Genomic DNA, 20369 nt, shown 5'->3' with positions numbered 1-20369 from the left:
GTTTTTTTTTTTTTTTTTTTTCTTTTTCTTTTAACTTTCTTTTATAGCATGGAAAATCCAGACGACATTCCTAACATTACTGATGCACAATTCAGAGAAGCACGACAACGAACCATGGAAAGACTAATTCGAGGAATAGAAGAGTTGACATATCGAATAGGAAGATTGAAGATTCAAAATCAAGCTCCATAGACGATTCCACTACCTGCGCCCTCAACTAATCAATATGAGGGCGACAATTTTGATCACATTTTGGAATTAAAAGAATATAATTTCTATTTTTTTTTAGATTTGTTGAGAGCTAAGATTTTCTTTGCAAATTCTTGTGTTTAGAACTTGCATGCTAGAGTTCATTCCGGTGGTATTGATCAAACCTCTTGTAGAGTGATTCAAATCACGAGTTTAGAAATGAGTTTTCTTTACTCTTGATCTTGATCATCAGGGTAATCCGTTCCATACTTTTCTCTGGTTGATTTCATATCAATAACCATTAAGAGATTGATTATTATTATTATTATTAATGTTGAAAAAAAAGTTGTGTACTCATCTACATTTTGAAACACTAAAAAATCTTCTTGGAGAGAGAATGGAGCATTCTTGGCAAGATCAGACAAGTACAAGTTCGAATCAAGCTGAAAAATGGAATGGAATACTGTCCCTCTCTCAGGTTCGTCGATCCTCTCGACCTTTCTTATCTCGTTGCGGTCCCGCCTATAGTTATAGTGTCGAAGACACAATCGATACATACTATTGCTGAACAAGGTGAATTTTAAAAAATCAATTAGAATGAACTGAATTTAAAAAAAAAAATAATAATAAAAAAAAAATCAAAACCTAGTTTATTAAATATTAAAATTATAGTTTAGTTAAAATATTTTTGGGTTTCTTTTCCGGGTTGTATGTGCGACCAGAATTAGTATTACGAGGTGTAACATTTCCATCGCAAAGCAAAGTCACTTCTGATTGGAGAGATTTAGCTATCCCACATCGGAAATGACGTGAAAGGCTGCCCCATACGCTACTATAAAACACGCCCGAAATGTCTTTAAAATTCATACCTTTCTCGGCCTTTTGGCTAAGATCAAGTGTAGTATCTGTTCTTATCAGTTTAATATCTGATACGTGGGCCATCGGCCCACATGATATTAAATTAATTTCTCATGGGGGAAGGCCCACGAAGGTAGCTTGCTATCTGGGCCTTCGAGCGTCGCCCTTGCGTTGCACTACAGCATGGGCCTGGCGCACCCCTCCAAGCCCAGTTCAATAATTATATTACTTTTACATAATCTTCCTCAAGAGTTTTGATTTTTACTGTGATAGATGGGAAGTTAATATAGGCTTAATTTCTAATGTTCCTGTTTTTTAGATTAATATTTTATAAACTTGAGTGAGTTCAAAGTGGTGCAGCCAAGTAGAAGCACATGGTTAGTAAGGTAAGTCGATTCGTTTCCTTCTGGGCGTTGAGATTGTTGGAGGACGGAGGGTGGAGTTTTTGGGTGAAAAGAAGTAGAGGATCTCAATTTGTTGCATTTTTTGTCATTCAAGTGGTTTCAATTTCTCTGGTAGCGAAGGAAGGAAGGAAGGGTCTTTACCTAACCTAAACAATGTAAAACCTGCTTTATTTTGTAAAACCTGCTTTATTTAGATCGGGAAAATCGTACGGTTTTATAACCTAAACGACGGTCGAAAACGAATGGAACAATCGGGCGAAGAACGAATGGCTCTGCAGACCCTCCTCGGATCCGGATTCGGGCATACCCACCTGCAGCCCACCAGACACGCTCAGCCTGTAAACGCAACCCACGACCCACAGTTACCGTGCAACCCACGACCCACAATCACGCACGATCCGCATGCCTGAGGGACACGACCCGACTTGGTTAGGAACTCATGTGCGTCTCTAGCCTCATTGCACATGTGTGATGCGTGTCTCCCTTGGCTCACTTCGCGGCTTGACTCTACAATTGCTGCGACTGGAAAACGGCTTAAATTGTTAGGGTCTAGAAATTTAGTATCGCCCACCTTTTTTACCCTCTTGAAGCTGATTTTGACCTTATTGAAAGGATATAAGGTTAGTATAATAGCATTTTCTCTCTTTTAGTTAAATTAAGTTAAGAACTGGAATTAGGGAAGGAACTAGGTGAATATTTATAATAGGGTTAAACTAGAGAAGGAACTAGGTGAATATTTATAATAGGGTTAAACGCACTTGCATAAGTTGAAATGAACTTTGAGGGACAAAGTTAAGCCAATTTGGCAATTAGATGACAAAGGTCAGCCAAGTAAGTGATTCTACTATGAGATTGGTTAGAAGAATAATTGTGTCCACTGGACCTATAGTGTCATATGTGTGATGTGCACGATATGTTTTATTATATGATATGTGAAGATATACCAAGTGAGATTAGAATATAAACATATGTTATGTTATCCACGATGAATTATGATATGCTATGAAATGTCATAATACACTGTGATAGGATTATGTTGGACCATGATATATCAAGACATGCTATGAAATGCTTTGAGATAAGGAGATTTATGATGCACAATCCCTAAGATATAATAGGTGAGAAATGAATGAGAGTTCTCTTGCTTGATTTATTTACAATTGAAAATGTTGGAACCTCATACGTAAATGTATGTTCATGTGCATCGAGATACTTACCCTTTATGATGAGTACGGACGTGTACGTTATGAAAAAAATAATTACCATGTTTGTCATGATTCTATGACAGTCGCTATTCCTTCTGAGTGTCCAGCAACAACACCAGAGATGCTAGCTCAACCAGCAGGCTAAAGGGGTGTGCGAGCCTGCTTGGTGGGCCCATACTTGCATGTGTGGATCGTGTATAGAGAAATAAATATGCATCCAATTTGCCCGGACTGAAAAGTCGTCTAAGAGAATACAGTTCTAAATTATAGTCTCATTCATGTTGATGCGTTTGCATTCCCAGATTTCAATAGTGGGGTCAGTTACTGAATATTTCTTAAAATACTAAGTCTTGTGCTACTCTTATATTTCAGATAAAAGCAAGACACTCCGTACGGTTGACGACAGCATCGCGTTAAAGCCATAAAACCTATATCAAGGTAGTTATATTTTATTTTGTAGATCTTAAGTCTATCTAGGGCATAGTTTTTTAGTCTTTTCTTTGGTTTTATTTTATTTTACATTGAGCATTTTTTGTTGTTTTATTTTAAGACTCTTATGCAAACATATAAGGCCCAGGTTACATGCATATGGTAGGGGCCCTATCTCCTTAGAAAATTAGGGTCGTTACAATTTGCATGAATGAGAATGACATTCGGTGTGAATATAATTTCACCAATAGAATTAGAATTTATTTACCGAAAAAGTAGAGTTCATTTGAGTGTTAATTTTATAACTTAAGTTCGAGAATAACTTAGTTTATTGTTGATCATAAATTAATTATTTATTAAAGAACCAATAATATTTAAGATATAATTTTGAGTTTTAGAGTAGGGCAATTCTAAGTTTATATTAGAATGAGAATAAAAACTAATTTTGTATTATTAAAGAGGTACTAACTCATAATAAAGATTCAATTTAATTGAAAGAAAGAATTAAAAGAATTAAAATATTCAAATTAATATTTAATATAATTGATACCTCTTTACATATTATATTATATAATTTAAAGCACTCGGAATGAGGTGTAAAATTTCCTTTAGCTATCCCACATCGGAAATGACTTCGAAGGCTGCACCATACGCTTCTATAAAATAGGCCGAAGATGTCTTAACAATTCATACCTTTCTCGGCCTTTTGGCTAAGATCAAGTGTAGTATCTGTTCTTATCAGTTTAATATCTGATACGTGGGCCATCGGCCCACATGATATTAAATTAATTTCTCATGGGGGAAGTCCCACGAAGGTAGCTTGCTATCTGGGCCTTCGAGCGTCGCCCTTGCGTTGCACTACTGCATGGGCCTGGCGCACCCCTCCAAGCCCAGTTTAATTATTGTTTTATTTTAATTTTGTTTCATTATTAATGTTTATGATTTATTGAACTATATAAAATTTACATAGCGTGCACATTGGCCTTTTTAATCATTTTCTTTGTACATAAATTGGTTAATTGCTTGCACTGATCCCTATTTTCCTCTCGGGTCTCTCTCGGGCCAATAGAGAATGGGCTTCCATTTTCACTCTTCTCTTTTTTCGTGAATTTTATTTTATGTAATTATGTTCCGAACAAAAGAGAAAGATAGGAATAGAATCCATTCGCTGAGCTCGTATTCTTTTATTTCGTTTCGAGCTCGTATTCTTTTATTTCGTTTCGTATTCTTTTATTTCACTGTTTAAGTTCTAAGGAAATCTCCTACTCTCGAGCTTTCAGAAACAATCTTAGCCAACAGTCATTTGAAGCTACTATTCAATTATAGATGTTTCTAAGTTCTAAGGAAATCTCCTACTCTCGAGCTTTCAGAAACAATCTTAGCCAACATAGCCAACAGTCATTTTCACCAAATCAAAGAACATGAAATATTAATATTCTCAATTCATGGATTGATAGGGGGAGAGATTAAATATTTCGTATTCAAATCTTATACAGACTTATTACATAATAGGATACCTCCACTAACATGTCTCCACACCAACGATTTGAATTAAATCAATTGTAACGATTACAAAGTGGGTCATATCAATAATATTACTGTTGGGTTTTATGTCCTAAAACTCATAGTTTGTCAATAAAGTTATCCACTTTTGTATATGATATAAACCATGTGATCACTAAATTGTACATGTGGAGACATGTGAGTGGGGGCGTCCTATGTAATGAGTATTGCGTAAGATCGGACCATGAAGAAAACCACTCATTTTATAATATCGTTTACTGTTGAGACGAGACCCTATATAACTCCTGATTTAGATTGTTATAACAAATTAGGGTAACAAAGATGGTGGAGGCAAAGTCAATATGTCCGGAGAGTTAAAATACTAAGAAAAACTTTTGCAAACATGACCCATCGAGATTTGATAGGAAGAACATAACCTCACCTTGCTGGGCAAGAGAAAGATTAGAACACCACGAGTGGGTGCCACTGCTCCTAAGGAGAGCTTCGGAATTGGAAGTGCCTTGAGAAAAGTCCCTAAAACTTAAAAATACTTGCGAGGACCGCAATGGGCTATGCAACATTGTTGCAATCTTTGAAGGGGCGTAGGTGCTTGATAGTGATGTACCTCCAAAAACCAGGCTGATTGTGTCAAGGTTTGTAGGTGCTTGATGGTGATGTGTCTAAGAATGAGTGGAACAGAGTTGACTCTCGCACTCTAACGACCCTAAATTTCCACATATCTAAAGTCATCTCATGCTTATCGGAAATATAACTCTTACATGAACATCATTTATAACGTGAACTTCGAAATATGTTTAAAACTTCTTCTCTTGAAAACACAACCATGGTCTTACGTGTTTAAATACAAAATACTAAAATTTAGAGAAAATAAAAACAAATACAAAATAATTTAAAACAATGGAATGCAAAACGACCTATTCTAACTTAAAACTAAGAATTTAAATATGAGTCTACCCTATGCACGTGCCACAATCTTTGCTTGTGATGCCGCCGTCCTCCGTACAAGTGCGCCTTGCCTTTACCNATAGCCAACAGTCATTTTCACCAAATCAAAGAACATGAAATATTAATATTCTCAATTCATGGATTGATAGGGGGAGAGATTAAATATTTCGTATTCAAATCTTATACAGACTTATTACATAATAGGATACCTCCACTAACATGTCTCCACACCAACGATTTGAATTAAATCAATTGTAACGATTACAAAGTGGGTCATATCAATAATATTACTGTTGGGTTTTATGTCCTAAAACTCATAGTTTGTCAATAAAGTTATCCACTTTTGTATATGATATAAACCATGTGATCACTAAATTGTACATGTGGAGACATGTGAGTGGGGGCGTCCTATGTAATGAGTATTGCGTAAGATCGGACCATGAAGAAAACCACTCATTTTATAATATCGTTTACTGTTGAGACGAGACCCTATATAACTCCTGATTTAGATTGTTATAACAAATTAGGGTAACAAAGATGGTGGAGGCAAAGTCAATATGTCCGGAGAGTTAAAATACTAAGAAAAACTTTTGCAAACATGACCCATCGAGATTTGATAGGAAGAACATAACCTCACCTTGCTGGGCAAGAGAAAGATTAGAACACCACGAGTGGGTGCCACTGCTCCTAAGGAGAGCTTCGGAATTGGAAGTGCCTTGAGAAAAGTCCCTAAAACTTAAAAATACTTGCGAGGACCGCAATGGGCTATGCAACATTGTTGCAATCTTTGAAGGGGCGTAGGTGCTTGATAGTGATGTACCTCCAAAAACCAGGCNCATCATCAAGTATCGTAGCCCACACATCATCATAACTCATATACCGCATCGTACGACNCGTAAGATCGGACCATGAAGAAAACCACTCATTTTATAATATCGTTTACTGTTGAGACGAGACCCTATATAACTCCTGATTTAGATTGTTATAACAAATTAGGGTAACAAAGATGGTGGAGGCAAAGTCAATATGTCCGGAGAGTTAAAATACTAAGAAAAACTTTTGCAAACATGACCCATCGAGATTTGATAGGAAGAACATAACCTCACCTTGCTGGGCAAGAGAAAGATTAGAACACCACGAGTGGGTGCCACTGCTCCTAAGGAGAGCTTCGGAATTGGAAGTGCCTTGAGAAAAGTCCCTAAAACTTAAAAATACTTGCGAGGACCGCAATGGGCTATGCAACATTGTTGCAATCTTTGAAGGGGCGTAGGTGCTTGATAGTGATGTACCTCCAAAAACCAGGCTGATTGTGTCAAGGTTTGTAGGTGCTTGATGGTGATGTGTCTAAGAATGAGTGGAACAGAGTTGACTCTCGCACTCTAACGACCCTAAATTTCCACATATCTAAAGTCATCTCATGCTTATCGGAAATATAACTCTTACATGAACATCATTTATAACGTGAACTTCGAAATATGTTTAAAACTTCTTCTCTTGAAAACACAACCATGGTCTTACGTGTTTAAATACNCATAATAAGGCCACTTACGCTTATACAATTTTTAGTCTATCCTATAATAAGGCCACTTACCTAATTAGCTTATACGGGTGTCACCAATTTATCCTTAATGAAAGTTCGAGTTTTTCCTTTGTATCCAAACCAACCTATATGAATCTATGGCATCAATTTCATGTTCAATTTCTAACTCTTACCGTGGTTTATGTGCTAAATTCATGCGAGCATTAAAATCCTTGCATGGATAAAGTCTTAGAACGTTATAATATACATCCAAGTATACATACATATTATATATATATATATATATTCTATTTATATTAAGATTTCATTTTGTATTTTTATTTCGAGTGACTACTTTTGTCTTCTGATATTTTTTCTGGACTATGCTCTTTCTCCCAATTTTTGTTCAAGACATATTCTTGACCAAATTTTAATCGATTCTTACTTAATCATATTATTGGTAAATTACGATCGATTACGATCAATTCTTACCCCCAACTCTTCCCTTTCATTTTTCTCTTTCTCTATATTTTTTTTCTTTTGATTTTGTATTTTGACCTTATCTGTATCTTATCTTTGAGTTCTTTTCTACCCTCTTTATTTATTTATTTTTATTTTTCTGCATTTCTTATTTTCTTTCTTTTCTTTTGATGGCAGTATTTGGCCTCCTCTCTATATATATTGATTTTATTAACAATATTCTTGCGTCTCTCTCGTCTTCTCTTTCTCTTTCTTTTTATTGTATTCTAATTAATTCTTCCCTCCAAATCTTTCTTTTATCTTGTTTTCCTTCTAATTAATTCTTCCTTCCAAAATTTTCTTTTATTTTGTTTTCCTTCTTATTTTCTTTAATGATGTTATCATTTAAATTCACAGATATCATAGATAAATTTTTCTTATCAAATCATTCTTTTCTTACTTGTTAATTTTTTTTAAACAAATCTTTTTTTTAAACAAATCTTTTCTTTCCCTCTGTTCTGTATTTTTTTATGGACAGATATTAGCCTCAATTATGGTTAATTTTCTATAACCTGATAACGAAAATAGAATCAATCTTTTCTTTCTCTCTTCTTATTTCCATTTTTTTTTTCTCTCTGTTCTGCATTTTTTTTATGAACAGATATTAGTTTGTTAATTTTTCTATAACCTGATAACCAAAATTTAAATAAATGGGCAACAAACAAGAGATCTGATTCTGATTAATTACATAAATGAAAAAGAGATCTGAAATATGATTATATGACTTACCATAAAAACAAACAAGATATCTCTGATTTGGATAAATGAGAAAGAGATCTGAAATATACCTATATGACTTACCTAATAACAAAGCTGACTATATGACTTACCGAAATTTGATTCGGATAAATGAAAAAGAGATCTGAAATATGACTATATGACTTACAGTAATAACAAAGCAAGATATCTCTGATTTGGATAAATGAGAAAGAGATCTGAAATATACCCATATGACTTACCTAATAACAAAGCTGACTATATGCGTAATAACAAAGCAAGATATCTGAAATATACCTATATGACTTACCTAATAACAAAGCTGACTATATGACTTACCGTAATAACAAAGCAAGATATCTCTGATTTGGATAAATGAGAAAGAGATCTGAAATATACCTATATGACTTACCTAATATGACTTACCTAATATGACTAAAAGAACGAGACCTCATCTACATTTCTCCCACATCTAAGAGGTAAGACATGACTAAAAGAATGAAGACCTCAACGTCTCATGGAATAGAAAACCCTTCTAGCTTGTAGTTAGCAGAAAGACCAAGCATGATTTGACAATCTAATATAACGCTTGATGTGATTCAAATCTCGAGAAGACTCGTGTGGTCTCACCATATCAATGATATGGAGATAAAACTTACTCCACTTAAAGTACCACGAAGAAGGCTCGTCCACAAGTATGTGAGCAAGGCTGAGAGTAAGATCTAGATAGACATCTGGCGTGGCATAATGTGCTGACAGGAGAGTTTGAAGTCTAACCATCTTTTTCTTTAACTATTATAATTCTTATATTAAAATATAATTTAATTCCACGTCATATTTATCCTATCAAACACTAAATTTCAACCAGATATAGGCAATATACATGTAATGAAATTGAGATTAAAAATAGAATAAAATACTTTCCTCAACAATCTTTTACATTAAATATCAAATATTGTTACACAATTAATTTTTAACACACACATATATATATACACATTTTAGGTCTTTCGAACAAACGTCATTAATAGACTAAATAACTTCACAAATTAAATAATTCCACGAACTAAATAACTCAACCCAAATAACTTCACAAACTAAACAACTCCAATAACTCGACTCAGTACTCCAAATACTTGTTGAAAACTATCAAAATAATTCTCAGACGCAACCTAAATGTGAACCCTTCCATAACCGAGTTCATATTTTTGTTTTTCTTTTTGTTAAAACGCTATCAATTGCTTGAGGCAATACACTATTTACATTTATGGAGCTGTCACATAGTTTCAAAAATGGATTTACAAACCTTGACATTTACAATTCAAAAGAGCAGAGTATGTTAAGCAAACTCAGCGGCCCAAAAAGCATCAGGATCAGGACAAAAAAGACTAATATCCTTGATTTCCAAATTGGCTATGTGCCAATCAACCAATTGTGCTTGTGTTGATTTGAATAGCAGAAGGATTACAGGCATGATCCACCACTTATCACTCTCCCTGTGCTCATCAAATACATTAAAAACAAAATAAGCTATTTGCCATATTCTTAGCAGTAAATGACAACTTCTTTGTTTCATCCCCCCCCAGCCCCCTTCTGGTTTCATCCATTTCAGACGTGGCAGAAGGTAAAAAAAAGAAAAAAAAAAAAAAAAAAAAAAAAAAAAAAAATATATATATATATATATCTTAAAAGAGTTGAGAATCACCTTCTGTTGCTCCAAGTATTTGTCTCATGGGGTGGCTGGAATGTTGAAAATCCATAAAGAAAAATGCCATAAATGAAGGCCACACCCTGTATAAACCAAAATGATGAACTAGGACCAGCAGAAATAACAATAGGAGTAATTTTAATTATGGCAGCATCCTGAAGCATATCCTATATGCATATCATTTAATGGGAAAATTATAGTGATACTGTTAGGAATTACGATTCTCCACAATGGTATGATATTATCCACTTTGAGCATAAGCTCTCATGGCTTTGCTTTGGACTTTCCCATAAGGCCTCATACCAATGGAGATGTATTCCTTACTTATAAACCTATGATCATTCCCTAAATTAGCCAATGTGGGACTCCCTCCTAACAGTCCTTCCCTCGAACAAAGTATACCATAGAGCCTCCCCTGAGGGTTATGTAGCCCTCGAATAGCCTCCTCTTAATTGAGGCTTGACTCCTTTATCTGGAGCCCTCGAACAAAGTACACCCTTTGTTCGATACATGAGTCACTTTTGACTACACCTTCGAGGCTAGCAATTTCTTTGTTCGACACTTGAGGATTCTATTGACATGACTAAATTAAGGGCATGACTTTGATATCATGTTAGGAATCATGCCTCTCCACAATGGTATGATATTGTCCACTTTGAACATAAGCTCTCGTGGTTTTGTTTTGGGCTTCCCCAAAAAATCTCATACCAATGGAGATAGTATTTCTTACTTATAAACCCATCATCATTCCCTAAATTAGTCAACGTGGGATTTCCTCCCAATAATCCTCAACAGATACTCAATAGATACTACAAGTATAGTAAACTTACAATATTAACGAAAGAAGTGGCATTCCACAGGGCATATATACGAGCAAGTGATGCTCTTCTAGGCTCTTTGCTGAAAAGTGCATTCAAACCAGCTGGGAAAGGAGATAATAGCGACAAGGGAAGAACAAGAAGAATAAGAAGAAAAGCAAGCAGTGAAATCCAATAGAATTGCAGCAGCATAAGCAGGGTAATGGAAATATCTGCTAGAAGCACAATAGTGATAAGCAGCTGTACAGTATCCTGAAACATTTACTTCTCAAGAGTTAGACGATAAACTATACAGAGATTTCTCCATTGTATATTTGAAAAATATCTGCTGAAAATTACTAACCAGATGTCCAACAGGTTTTGTGTTGCGTAATAAGAGAGAGAAAGGATAGAGAAAATCCCATTTATAATGCAAAAATCCCACGTTAGCCTTGTTTATTAGCCCTCCATTAACTACTCCTGTAATCCTTTTTAGAGATAATGATTGCCAGTTCTGATCAAACTGCATGAAATATTCTGTTGCACTTGCAGTCTCTTTCCTAAAATATTCGATAGAAAATAAAGTGAGAAGCCAGACGGAGTTACCAGCAGAGCTGAAGTTATTGTAACAGAATCATAATCTTAAACCTTCTAATCCTGTAACTTATTTAGTAAGTAACAGTGAGAAAAAAAGAACCAAACTTGAACCATTACTAAAGCTGTTTCGAAAAAATTAAAAATCTTGAAAGACAGACCAATTACTGTGTGTTTATGTAACAGCCCAAGCCCAAGCCTACCGCTAGTAGATGTTGTCTTCTTTAGGCTTTTCTTTTTGGACTTCCCCTCGAAGTTTTTAAAACGGGTCTACTAGGGAGAGGTTTCCACACCCTTATAAATGGTTTTTCGTTCTCCTCCTCAACCAATGTGGGATCTCACCGTGTATATTTAAATAATGCAAACTTTAGCAAATTAAAGTTTGAATCAATAAGATTTCTAAGCTACCCAGAAAGTATGCTCAGTGTCTTTCATTACAGCACCCTAACCCTTTCTTTACATCTATGTGATGCAGGTAACGCATACAATAGTTCTTACTGTTCAGTGTTTTTAACTACACTTAACAGTTGGCCATCCGGTTACTATGCTTTTAAACCTTTATAAGGTCCTAGCTTTTTACCATGAGGACAAGCTGAGTGTGGATTAATAATGAGATGGCTAATTGTCCACAAGCAGCACACTCAGAATAAACCAAGTCTTGGAGCAATCACCACGTTTTATGAAGATTCTTAAAAATACTCGGTGCTTGAGAGTCGACATGTTGACGAATGCATGAGGAAATTGGTTGGCTATGGAACCTGTTAAAGTAAACTCCAGGGTAGACTCTCTAAAACATTAGACTCCAAGGTCCCCTCTCAATGGAACAATGGACTCCTAGGTTCCCTTTGAATGGAATTCGAAGTGGAAGGAACTGACTCACTTCACACCCTACCAATGCAGCCCCTGACTTAATAAGGCCAATTTATGCCTATGATGGAATTCCCAATCTATCTTACCGCCAAAAAATGCTTCAAAAAAATAAATAAAAACCTGTTTAGATTAACAAAAGATCTCTCTTGGCCAGAAGAAAGAAGAGTGTTCTCAACAAACTAAAGGTGCCAAATCCTTACCCGCCTTAAATCCCTCAATCGCCCCGTCTTCCACTCCATTCGACAATAACCTACTTAGCTAGTCAGGACAATGGCCATTTTGTTACTTGTTACTAGACAGATTCACTTCCTCACGGGAAAAGAAATACATATTCCTTTTTAAAGCCACAAAAATATATAAAATAAAATAATCTTAAATAAAATTTAGCAAGGCAATTTCTTTTTTATTTTTTATTTTTTGAGATGAAGCTTATAAGGGCATTAACTATTTTTGCTCACATTTCTAACTAGTGTTATCAAGGCACACGCCTGTTCCGAGAGGCAAGGCGACTTGGGGTCCTTGGGCCTCGAGTCAGTCAGGGCAAGTGTCTTCAATCAGGTGCCTTTACCATTCATAAAATGAATTAGCCTCCTTGACTTCTTGACTTTCAAGTCTTCGTCTGCTTGCATTTAGAGCACTAGATATTTTTTAAAGCATTTCTATTTCGTATTTTCTTTTTACTAAGTATTTTTTAAAATGTGTCTTGCTTCACTCAAGCAACACCATTTTATGGCCTTGAGGTGATTAAGAGATTTGTCACCTTACTTTGTTGACACTGTTTCTAACAACGCTACTTCCTTAATTATTTTCTGGGGATGTGTTTCATTGTGGGAGAAGGGTGAAAAACTACTGAATTATATCTAGTCAATATTTCTTCTTCTTCTTTGTTTTTTTTTTTTTTCCTGTACCGACAGTTTATAAATTAGCCTTCCCACGATTTAACTTCAGCGATTATAAAGAATGAATTATTCGAGCGTACCTTGATGGTTCATGAGTATGTTGGCACAACACATCCGATTGATGAGAAGAATAATCACCTAAGGCTACAACCAACACACCAAGCTGATAGTAACCAGAAGCAGTAGCTTGAAACCATCCAACCTCAATTTTAACGCCATGGAATTCAAGTTGAGGGTTTGCATGACTATTTATCCAATCTAAAACATGAACTAAGGAAGAACGTATGGATCTATTCCTCACTATCCTCAATTGAGCATTCATGCCAGCAACCAAGCGATTCCAAACAGTTGCTGGGACATGCTACAGACGTGAAGAGTTTATCTGGGGTCAGAGTTTGTTTATTTGATAGTAATATAAACCACTTATAGAAGAAGACGATCTACCTGTCCAATGAGATTGGTCAACAAGGCATCACTGTGAAGATTATAAGGAGTCATATAGCTTCCATCCCCACCAAAAATAATGCACATTGGATATCTCTTTTCAATAATTGAGACTATATCTACGCGCTTTTCATCACCACCAAGAAAAAAATCGATGTAAGCAACCATTAAATCCGGTGTTGCTCCAACCTGCATCAGTTTCAATTCAGATATCGTCAAGTAGGATAAAGTTTTGTCATAGGAAAAACTTAAAAGAACAATAAATATCTTTCTTATTGTTATAATTAGAATTATAAATGACATTCAACTTTCCATCTACAGTAAAAAAACCATATTCCAGTTCAAGTTTGAGGAAAAAAAGATTCAATTTAATCCCTTACATTTTGACGTTTTGCAATTATATCCTTACAGTCAGGAGAATGTTTAAATGGACTAACGCAACTCATCAAACATGATAATTAGTGAGTTAATAGATATTTAGCGGAAAAAAAATATTTAGCCACCTAAGAGATGGAAAATTTCTGATTCCTCTAAATTTGAACGATGTTGGTAGAAACTTCAACTTTTCTCTCTTAGGCTACCTTATTTCTCCTCTAAATTTCTATTTCTATCAACTCTCTCAATACAACGTCATGTAAGTTCCTTATTATGCGATCTTTACATTGACCAACGATGAGGGTATAATTGAAAAATGTTGCAACATGAGGGACTACATTGAAACATTTTTTTAAAAAACAGGGACTTCATGGAAGAATGGACTAAAACATATATTTAGCCCGAAAGAAAGTAGCACATTTGTAAACGAAAATAATTCATCAATTCACCTCTTGTTTCCTTAAAACACACCTAGGAGGATTTAACAAACAATGAGGTCATTTTGTTGATTACGAGTATATACCATCCTCCAATATCAAAACCCACCAAGGTGGATTTAACAAACAATGAGGTGGTTTGTTGATTACAAATATACCATCCACCAATATTAAAATCCAAAAATCTAACTCCTACACGGGTCCAAACCATCAATGAGTAAAATCAGTTTCAATGAGGCTGTAAGAGAATTTTATTAGAATATAAAAAACAATGTAAATAAATTTCACAAGAACTAACAATGACTACATTTTAGATTATATTTTCTCATGACTGTACAAAAATCAATATCAAAGAACTAGAAGTCACCCGCCTTGATCATTGCATATTCAATAAAACATTTAGAGAACGTCAAATTCACCTGACTTCATAAAATTAATGCTCAAGAACCATCGGAAGTATTAAGTCTTATATTTTATAGTCATACCTTCATTCCTTTGTATAAAGCGCGAGATCTGCAGGAGCGCAGACATGAATGGTCATATTCAGACTTCACATAGTCCTGAAGGTGGTGGATTTTATGCCTACGTCGCCACTGTTTCCAAGTCCATGCGCAAGGATATGCAAGAATAGAGAGTATGCTATGCACTGATCCTTCCCACCAATGATATGCAGCCACCGAATTTATCTCATCAATAAATCTATTAAAAGCATCTTCGTACCTGAGCATATTGTAAACAGAATACTTGAACCACATAAATTACAAGGACAATACTTATTTCCCGAACCTCTTACAGTACGATATTGAGACATCAAACCAAATTGAATAATCGCAGCATGATGATATTCTTTATTCAAAAAGCTAGTCTAGATTAGGTTTAAGTTTAGGGCAAATATGATCCACAAACGCACGCACATGTTTTCTCTTAACCCATCCATCAAGCCGTGTTGTAAAAATTGATGGTTAGCCTAACGTCTTAAAATCTAAAATTACTACTAACAGAAAATTTTTCAGGTAATGAAACTTGAAGGCATCTATACAAGGTTCAGTTCTATTTCATGGGTTTTCTATGACCATGAGTTAAGTTCAATACAAAACATTGTTAAAGCAGCACCAGACAACTAAAGCTAATAAGATGATAGTTGGACACCTGATCACTATTAAATTAGGAAGCTTGTTGATTAGATGAATTTAACATCATTGAGATGAATAGTTCAAACACTGCCACTCTAGACAAGCTAATTGAATTACAGTCTTACACAATTTCTATAATTGCATTGGGAGGAGAGTAAGGAAGATGCCAGGGCTCTCTGAATGTATTGGGACCCATAAAGTACATTCTGTAAACATGACTTTGAGTTTCCTCAGCTCTAGTTCCACGTACCTGTAAACGAACAAAAATTACACCTTAATGATATGTCAATAACTGCAAGGACGGGACCGTATGGAAATTTCTAGTTAGAGTAATCGGTACCTCAGATAAGGAAAGAAGATGTGGGAAATGACGATGATTGTGGGGTTCAATTGAATCAGAATCGCGATAAGAACCATAACCAACAAATTTTACTCTCAGCGTGCTCAACAGAAGTGCTAAAAGAACCAAAAAACATGACAATATAACAGAAAAGGGCCAGGGACCCCCAAAAGTGTACATCAGCTCCTCAAGAGGTGTAAAGCAATTTGGCATCCTATATTTGTCAGATATGCATTTATACGGACAAAATGGCTGACCGACTCCTCCTGTCATAAGTGTGGACGCCTTAGCAAGAAGAAGATCTGAAACCATTCCAAGGAAGAATGAAGCTGAAACAATAACATCAACGACCACTTATCTTGTTACCTCGTCTATATATGAAATTTGCACGATTGGGCAGAAGGTCAAGAGAACAAGGAACGCAAAGGTTTTCATCAGACCCCTCAACATCTTTGTAAGTGCCAACAGGGCATTCCTGTAAATAGAAAAAATAAAATCTGATCTTACAATTCGTTATTTAAAATGTCTATTCTGGAATAATATTACTAAGAAATTTCCACCATATTCTCCACCATTATAAGCATTATGTAGATTCTATAAGCAACTTTAACCATCATATACAAACAATACAATTATGAATGTGATAATTCCTATTTCAAACATATAAACTACTAATTAGGTTAATTTGGGATACATAAGCTGGTGTAAGGACGACTATTCTTCCATGGTGTAGACTGTACCATATGCCTAAAATATTCTAATATGTGATTGATGTCAATGAATCTTGTGAGAATGAGGAGATTTTTCCCTGAGAGAGTGGACAGGGAAGATATGGAGAGGTGTCCCATTGAGCACAAGAATTTATATGTCAGTGGGGATAGAAGAAAGGAGACTTCCAAATTCTTCTTCATCTTTCAAACTCAGACTGGACCAAAACAAACAAAGCAATTGTTTGGAGAATTCTACATGAATCAATAGAAGAATATTTGAAGATGAGAGTAAGGATTGAGATAAACTTTTGAAGTTTAAAATTTTTGATATTTCTAATTGGTCTCTTTCAAATAGCTTCGGTAATTACACTCCCCTTACTCTAAATTCCGACTGAGTGTGACCGTGGTAAGCTTCTTAGGAGGTACAAATGTACCTACTCTTATTCTTTTCCATGAAAACTTATTGTTTAAAAAATGTAGTTCTAATTTGCAATGCAAGTCCAATTTTCCATTTTTCAGAAGAAAGTTATGAAATCATAGGTTAACAGCAACTGCTACAACAATTCAGTCAATCCAGATTTCCATCTGGGGAAAAAAAGGGTAGAAAATACAGCAGCTAAAGGCCGATTGATAATGTTCTCTTTTCCGTTTTCCTTTTTCCAATTTTCATTTTCTGTTTCTTGTTTCTTTTTTTAAGAACTAAAAACAAAACCATGTTTGATAACAATTTCTGCAAAACTTTATCATACATTTGTAGTTCTAGAATTTGACCCTTTTTTGGAAACATTTCTTAAGATTTAGAAACAAGAAACAGGAATGGTTATAAAAAAAAATTATGTTTCTTAAAAAATGAAAAACGGGAACAGGAAGCAGGAAACTATAACATTATCAAACTCGCCCTAAGATTAACAGGGAGGTAGAATAAATAAGTTTTCAGTCATGTAAGCAACAGATTCAGACAATAAACCTAAACCTGATCTGTGGCAGCAACCTTCATTAACTAGCTAAATATTCACGACTCAAATATGCAATGGCTTCTAAAACTTCTTGTTGAAAATAATTACAATTGCACACAGATTATGGTGATAATTCAAGATAATTTTCTAGCTCACAAAATGGTAATGTTAAATTAAATATACCAGTCAACACAAATGCAAACAGCTTATAATTTAGAACACATGCAAGAAAGCTACCCTAATAGGATGGAAGCACGCATGAACATCAAGAAAGGCATGACAAGAATCTCTATATGGTGCAAACAGTGGCATGCCCACATGTATTCCAAGATGTAATGTACAGTGAGGTGGTGCTAAAACCAATAGAACGTACTTCACAAAATGTACCATAGAGGCCCTTGGGGCATTCTTTTCCCGTAATTGTGCCTTTTCTCCCATAACTACCACCTTTGTTGCTCGCACCTCCACTGTAAGACACCAGATGAAGTACAATTATCATACTATCACAAACTCCAAAGACAAATTGGAAATACAATTAGAATCTAGAGTTAGCTATTTCCTAAAAGATGACAGGTGCAGCGATTGTCTGCTTTGAAACTTTGGTGATATAAGGTTCTCACTTCTGCTTTTACTTTAATGTAACTTCACAACTTGAATATTTTCATCACAAAGGAATAGGCGTTGGTATTATTTATCACCTTCTCGATGCAAATACATTTGATCTAAAAATGAAAATGAAACTACGGATGATATAATTATTCATAACGATTTCACAAAAAGTTTACTACATGAGCTACATCACAACTTTGGCCAACCACATATTCTCATAAAGAATTTTTTTCAATTCAAAATTCAAATATAATTGGTGAAAATGCTCTTAGCCTACTAAGAAGACTGAAATATATAGAAAAAAGTGAAATTCCAGTAGCCTTGCCGATTTTGGAACTAGTAGTAAGAAAAATTAAGCAAGCAAAAGGCTGAGCTTTGAAATCCACCACAAGCTCAATACATAACCAAACTGTCCAGTAATCACATTAACTAGTAAGCTCCTATCAATGTATAATATTAGTTTTTTTAAAAAAAGGGGGAATATCACAAGAATGTTGAAATATCATCACTAGCCCAATAGAGTCAAGCCCAATAGAGTCAAGCCCAATTATTGTACAAGCCCAGTATATTTATTTTAGTAGAGATTTTAGGAGAAAGAGATCTAGATATTTTAGGAGAAAGATTCAGATTTGTTAGGTCTAGATTCAAATCTGTTAGGTCTAGATTTAAATCGGTTAAATATAGATTGTTTAGGCTCAGTATAAATACCCCTCCACCCTACCTAGGTTATTCATCTAAAAGAAATCCAAAAACAATAAAAAACAGAAGTATTCTACAGAGTGTCTTGTATTCTCTTCTCGATCGGTGTTAATAAAGAGTGTGAGTGTNAGAATTAAAGATTTAAGTTGCTTGCCTATCTCTGGGAAGTAAATGCATAGTAATTTGATGTTGTTCCTTGCAATCATATCATATAGTTAAGAAATTATTTTGCAATGTTTATTCTTTCTCTCAGCACCCTTTCATTTTCTTGATAATGATCTTAATTTGTTTGCTCCGGTATTGTTACTCAATCTCTGAATAAAAAAGCATAAATCTACTAAATTCTGAGAATTTAGATTGCTGAAATCCTTCTATTTCATATTCCCCAATATTGAAAGATTTAATAACTTAAGAGGAAAATTATAATAATCTAGAAATCAGGCTATGAAAAAAAGGCATGATAAAGTTTTGCAGAGAATCAACCACCTACATAATATGAAAAGCACTCAGGAACACTTAAACCCACCTAACCCTAGAATTATTTCCCCTCCATACTTAATGTTAATACACAATCAGATACATTCAACAGACTTCCAAAGAATGTATACATACCATGTGGCCTTTACCTTACACAAAAACATTTAGTTTATGGTTAGAAGTTTCATACCTACTATTAATGGAGCCACTTATGCGTGCAACAGGTGTATATTCATCTCCAGTATGTATATTGGACCAATGAAAATGCACCCTCCCACCACCACCTCCACCTCCACCTAGAGGACCACCATTGCCGCCAATAACAGTAATTGATGAATTCTTGAAAAGCTCAAGTTCCTGAAGGAAAAGAAGAATAGTTCCACCAGAACCTCCTCCATGGCCACCAATCATGCTACTATTATCATTTCTCGTTGCTTTAAGAAAGCTTTGTCCATCAGCCATTAAAGATCCAAAAATTTTAAGAGTTAACAAAGACCATTGCATGGATCCCATCACTGGAAGAAACAATACATGCATCCACAATGCATGAGAATAAGTTTAGAGAATAAACAAATTGATGAAACATTAGAGATGGAAAAAAGAAATATTTACATATATACCTTGCTCTTGTTTGCACCATTTTCATATTGTTAATCTACATTCTAGACACTATCATATATAGTTTGCAATAGTAGCAGAAATATTTACCAATCATTCCCCCTCCAGCCACAGGTGTATCAAATTGATCAGGGCCTTGTGCTCCACTGCCAAGTTCACAAGGAAGATCGGCATTGCCATATTCATCACCTCCATTACTCACCCACCCGTTAAAATAGCCAGAACCTCCTCTTCCTCCATGTCCACCTCCACTACCAGCACCATTTGAATAGTTTCCCTTACCAATTCCTTCACTGCAACCTGACCACAAAGTTATATCAGCTTGACACAATTCTTTTTTCTTTTATTCTTTTTTTCTTTTTTTCTTTTCTAAGTACCAATTAGGGTTTTTTTT

The 20369-nt window shown here is 35.0% G+C and overlaps 1 protein-coding gene and 2 non-coding genes across 7 annotated transcripts in view; 2 read left to right on the top strand and 1 right to left on the bottom strand.

Annotated features, from left to right (window-relative positions):
* The first annotated feature begins 1054 nt into the window (after positions 1 to 1054).
* LOC111802770 lies at positions 1055 to 1250 on the top strand. The gene has a single exon (XR_002816306.1). It is a non-coding gene; the product is annotated as a U2 spliceosomal RNA (small nuclear RNA).
* Positions 1251 to 3774: 2524 nt separating this feature from the next.
* On the top strand, positions 3775 to 3970 carry LOC111802771. The gene has a single exon (XR_002816307.1). It is a non-coding gene; the product is annotated as a U2 spliceosomal RNA (small nuclear RNA).
* Positions 3971 to 9398: 5428 nt separating this feature from the next.
* LOC111801718 overlaps positions 9399 to 20369 on the bottom strand; it is a 28298-nt gene continuing 17327 nt past the window's right edge. For all 5 annotated transcript variants that reach the window (XM_023685831.1, XM_023685835.1, XM_023685832.1 and 2 more), the window contains exons 11-23: positions 20066 to 20275; positions 19548 to 19872; positions 17946 to 18039; positions 16273 to 16381; positions 15907 to 16172; positions 15692 to 15816; positions 14919 to 15153; positions 13622 to 13810; positions 13258 to 13538; positions 11179 to 11374; positions 10848 to 11087; positions 10015 to 10100; positions 9399 to 9805 (exon numbers count right to left, since the gene is read on the bottom strand). In XM_023685831.1, coding sequence (XP_023541599.1) covers positions 9649 to 9805; positions 10015 to 10100; positions 10848 to 11087; positions 11179 to 11374; positions 13258 to 13538; positions 13622 to 13810; positions 14919 to 15153; positions 15692 to 15816; positions 15907 to 16172; positions 16273 to 16381; positions 17946 to 18039; positions 19548 to 19872; positions 20066 to 20275 — 2513 coding nt within the window. In that variant the 3' untranslated portion in view covers positions 9399 to 9648. The remainder of the gene's footprint in view (positions 9806 to 10014; positions 10101 to 10847; positions 11088 to 11178; positions 11375 to 13257; positions 13539 to 13621; positions 13811 to 14918; positions 15154 to 15691; positions 15817 to 15906; positions 16173 to 16272; positions 16382 to 17945; positions 18040 to 19547; positions 19873 to 20065; positions 20276 to 20369) is intronic.

This window comes from Cucurbita pepo, chromosome LG09 (assembly GCF_002806865.2).
Source record: "Cucurbita pepo subsp. pepo cultivar mu-cu-16 chromosome LG09, ASM280686v2, whole genome shotgun sequence".
NCBI lineage: Eukaryota > Viridiplantae > Streptophyta > Magnoliopsida > Cucurbitales > Cucurbitaceae > Cucurbita > Cucurbita pepo.
The sequence above is the reverse complement of the archived record's forward strand: the minus strand, read 5'-3'. Positions and strand labels throughout refer to the sequence as shown.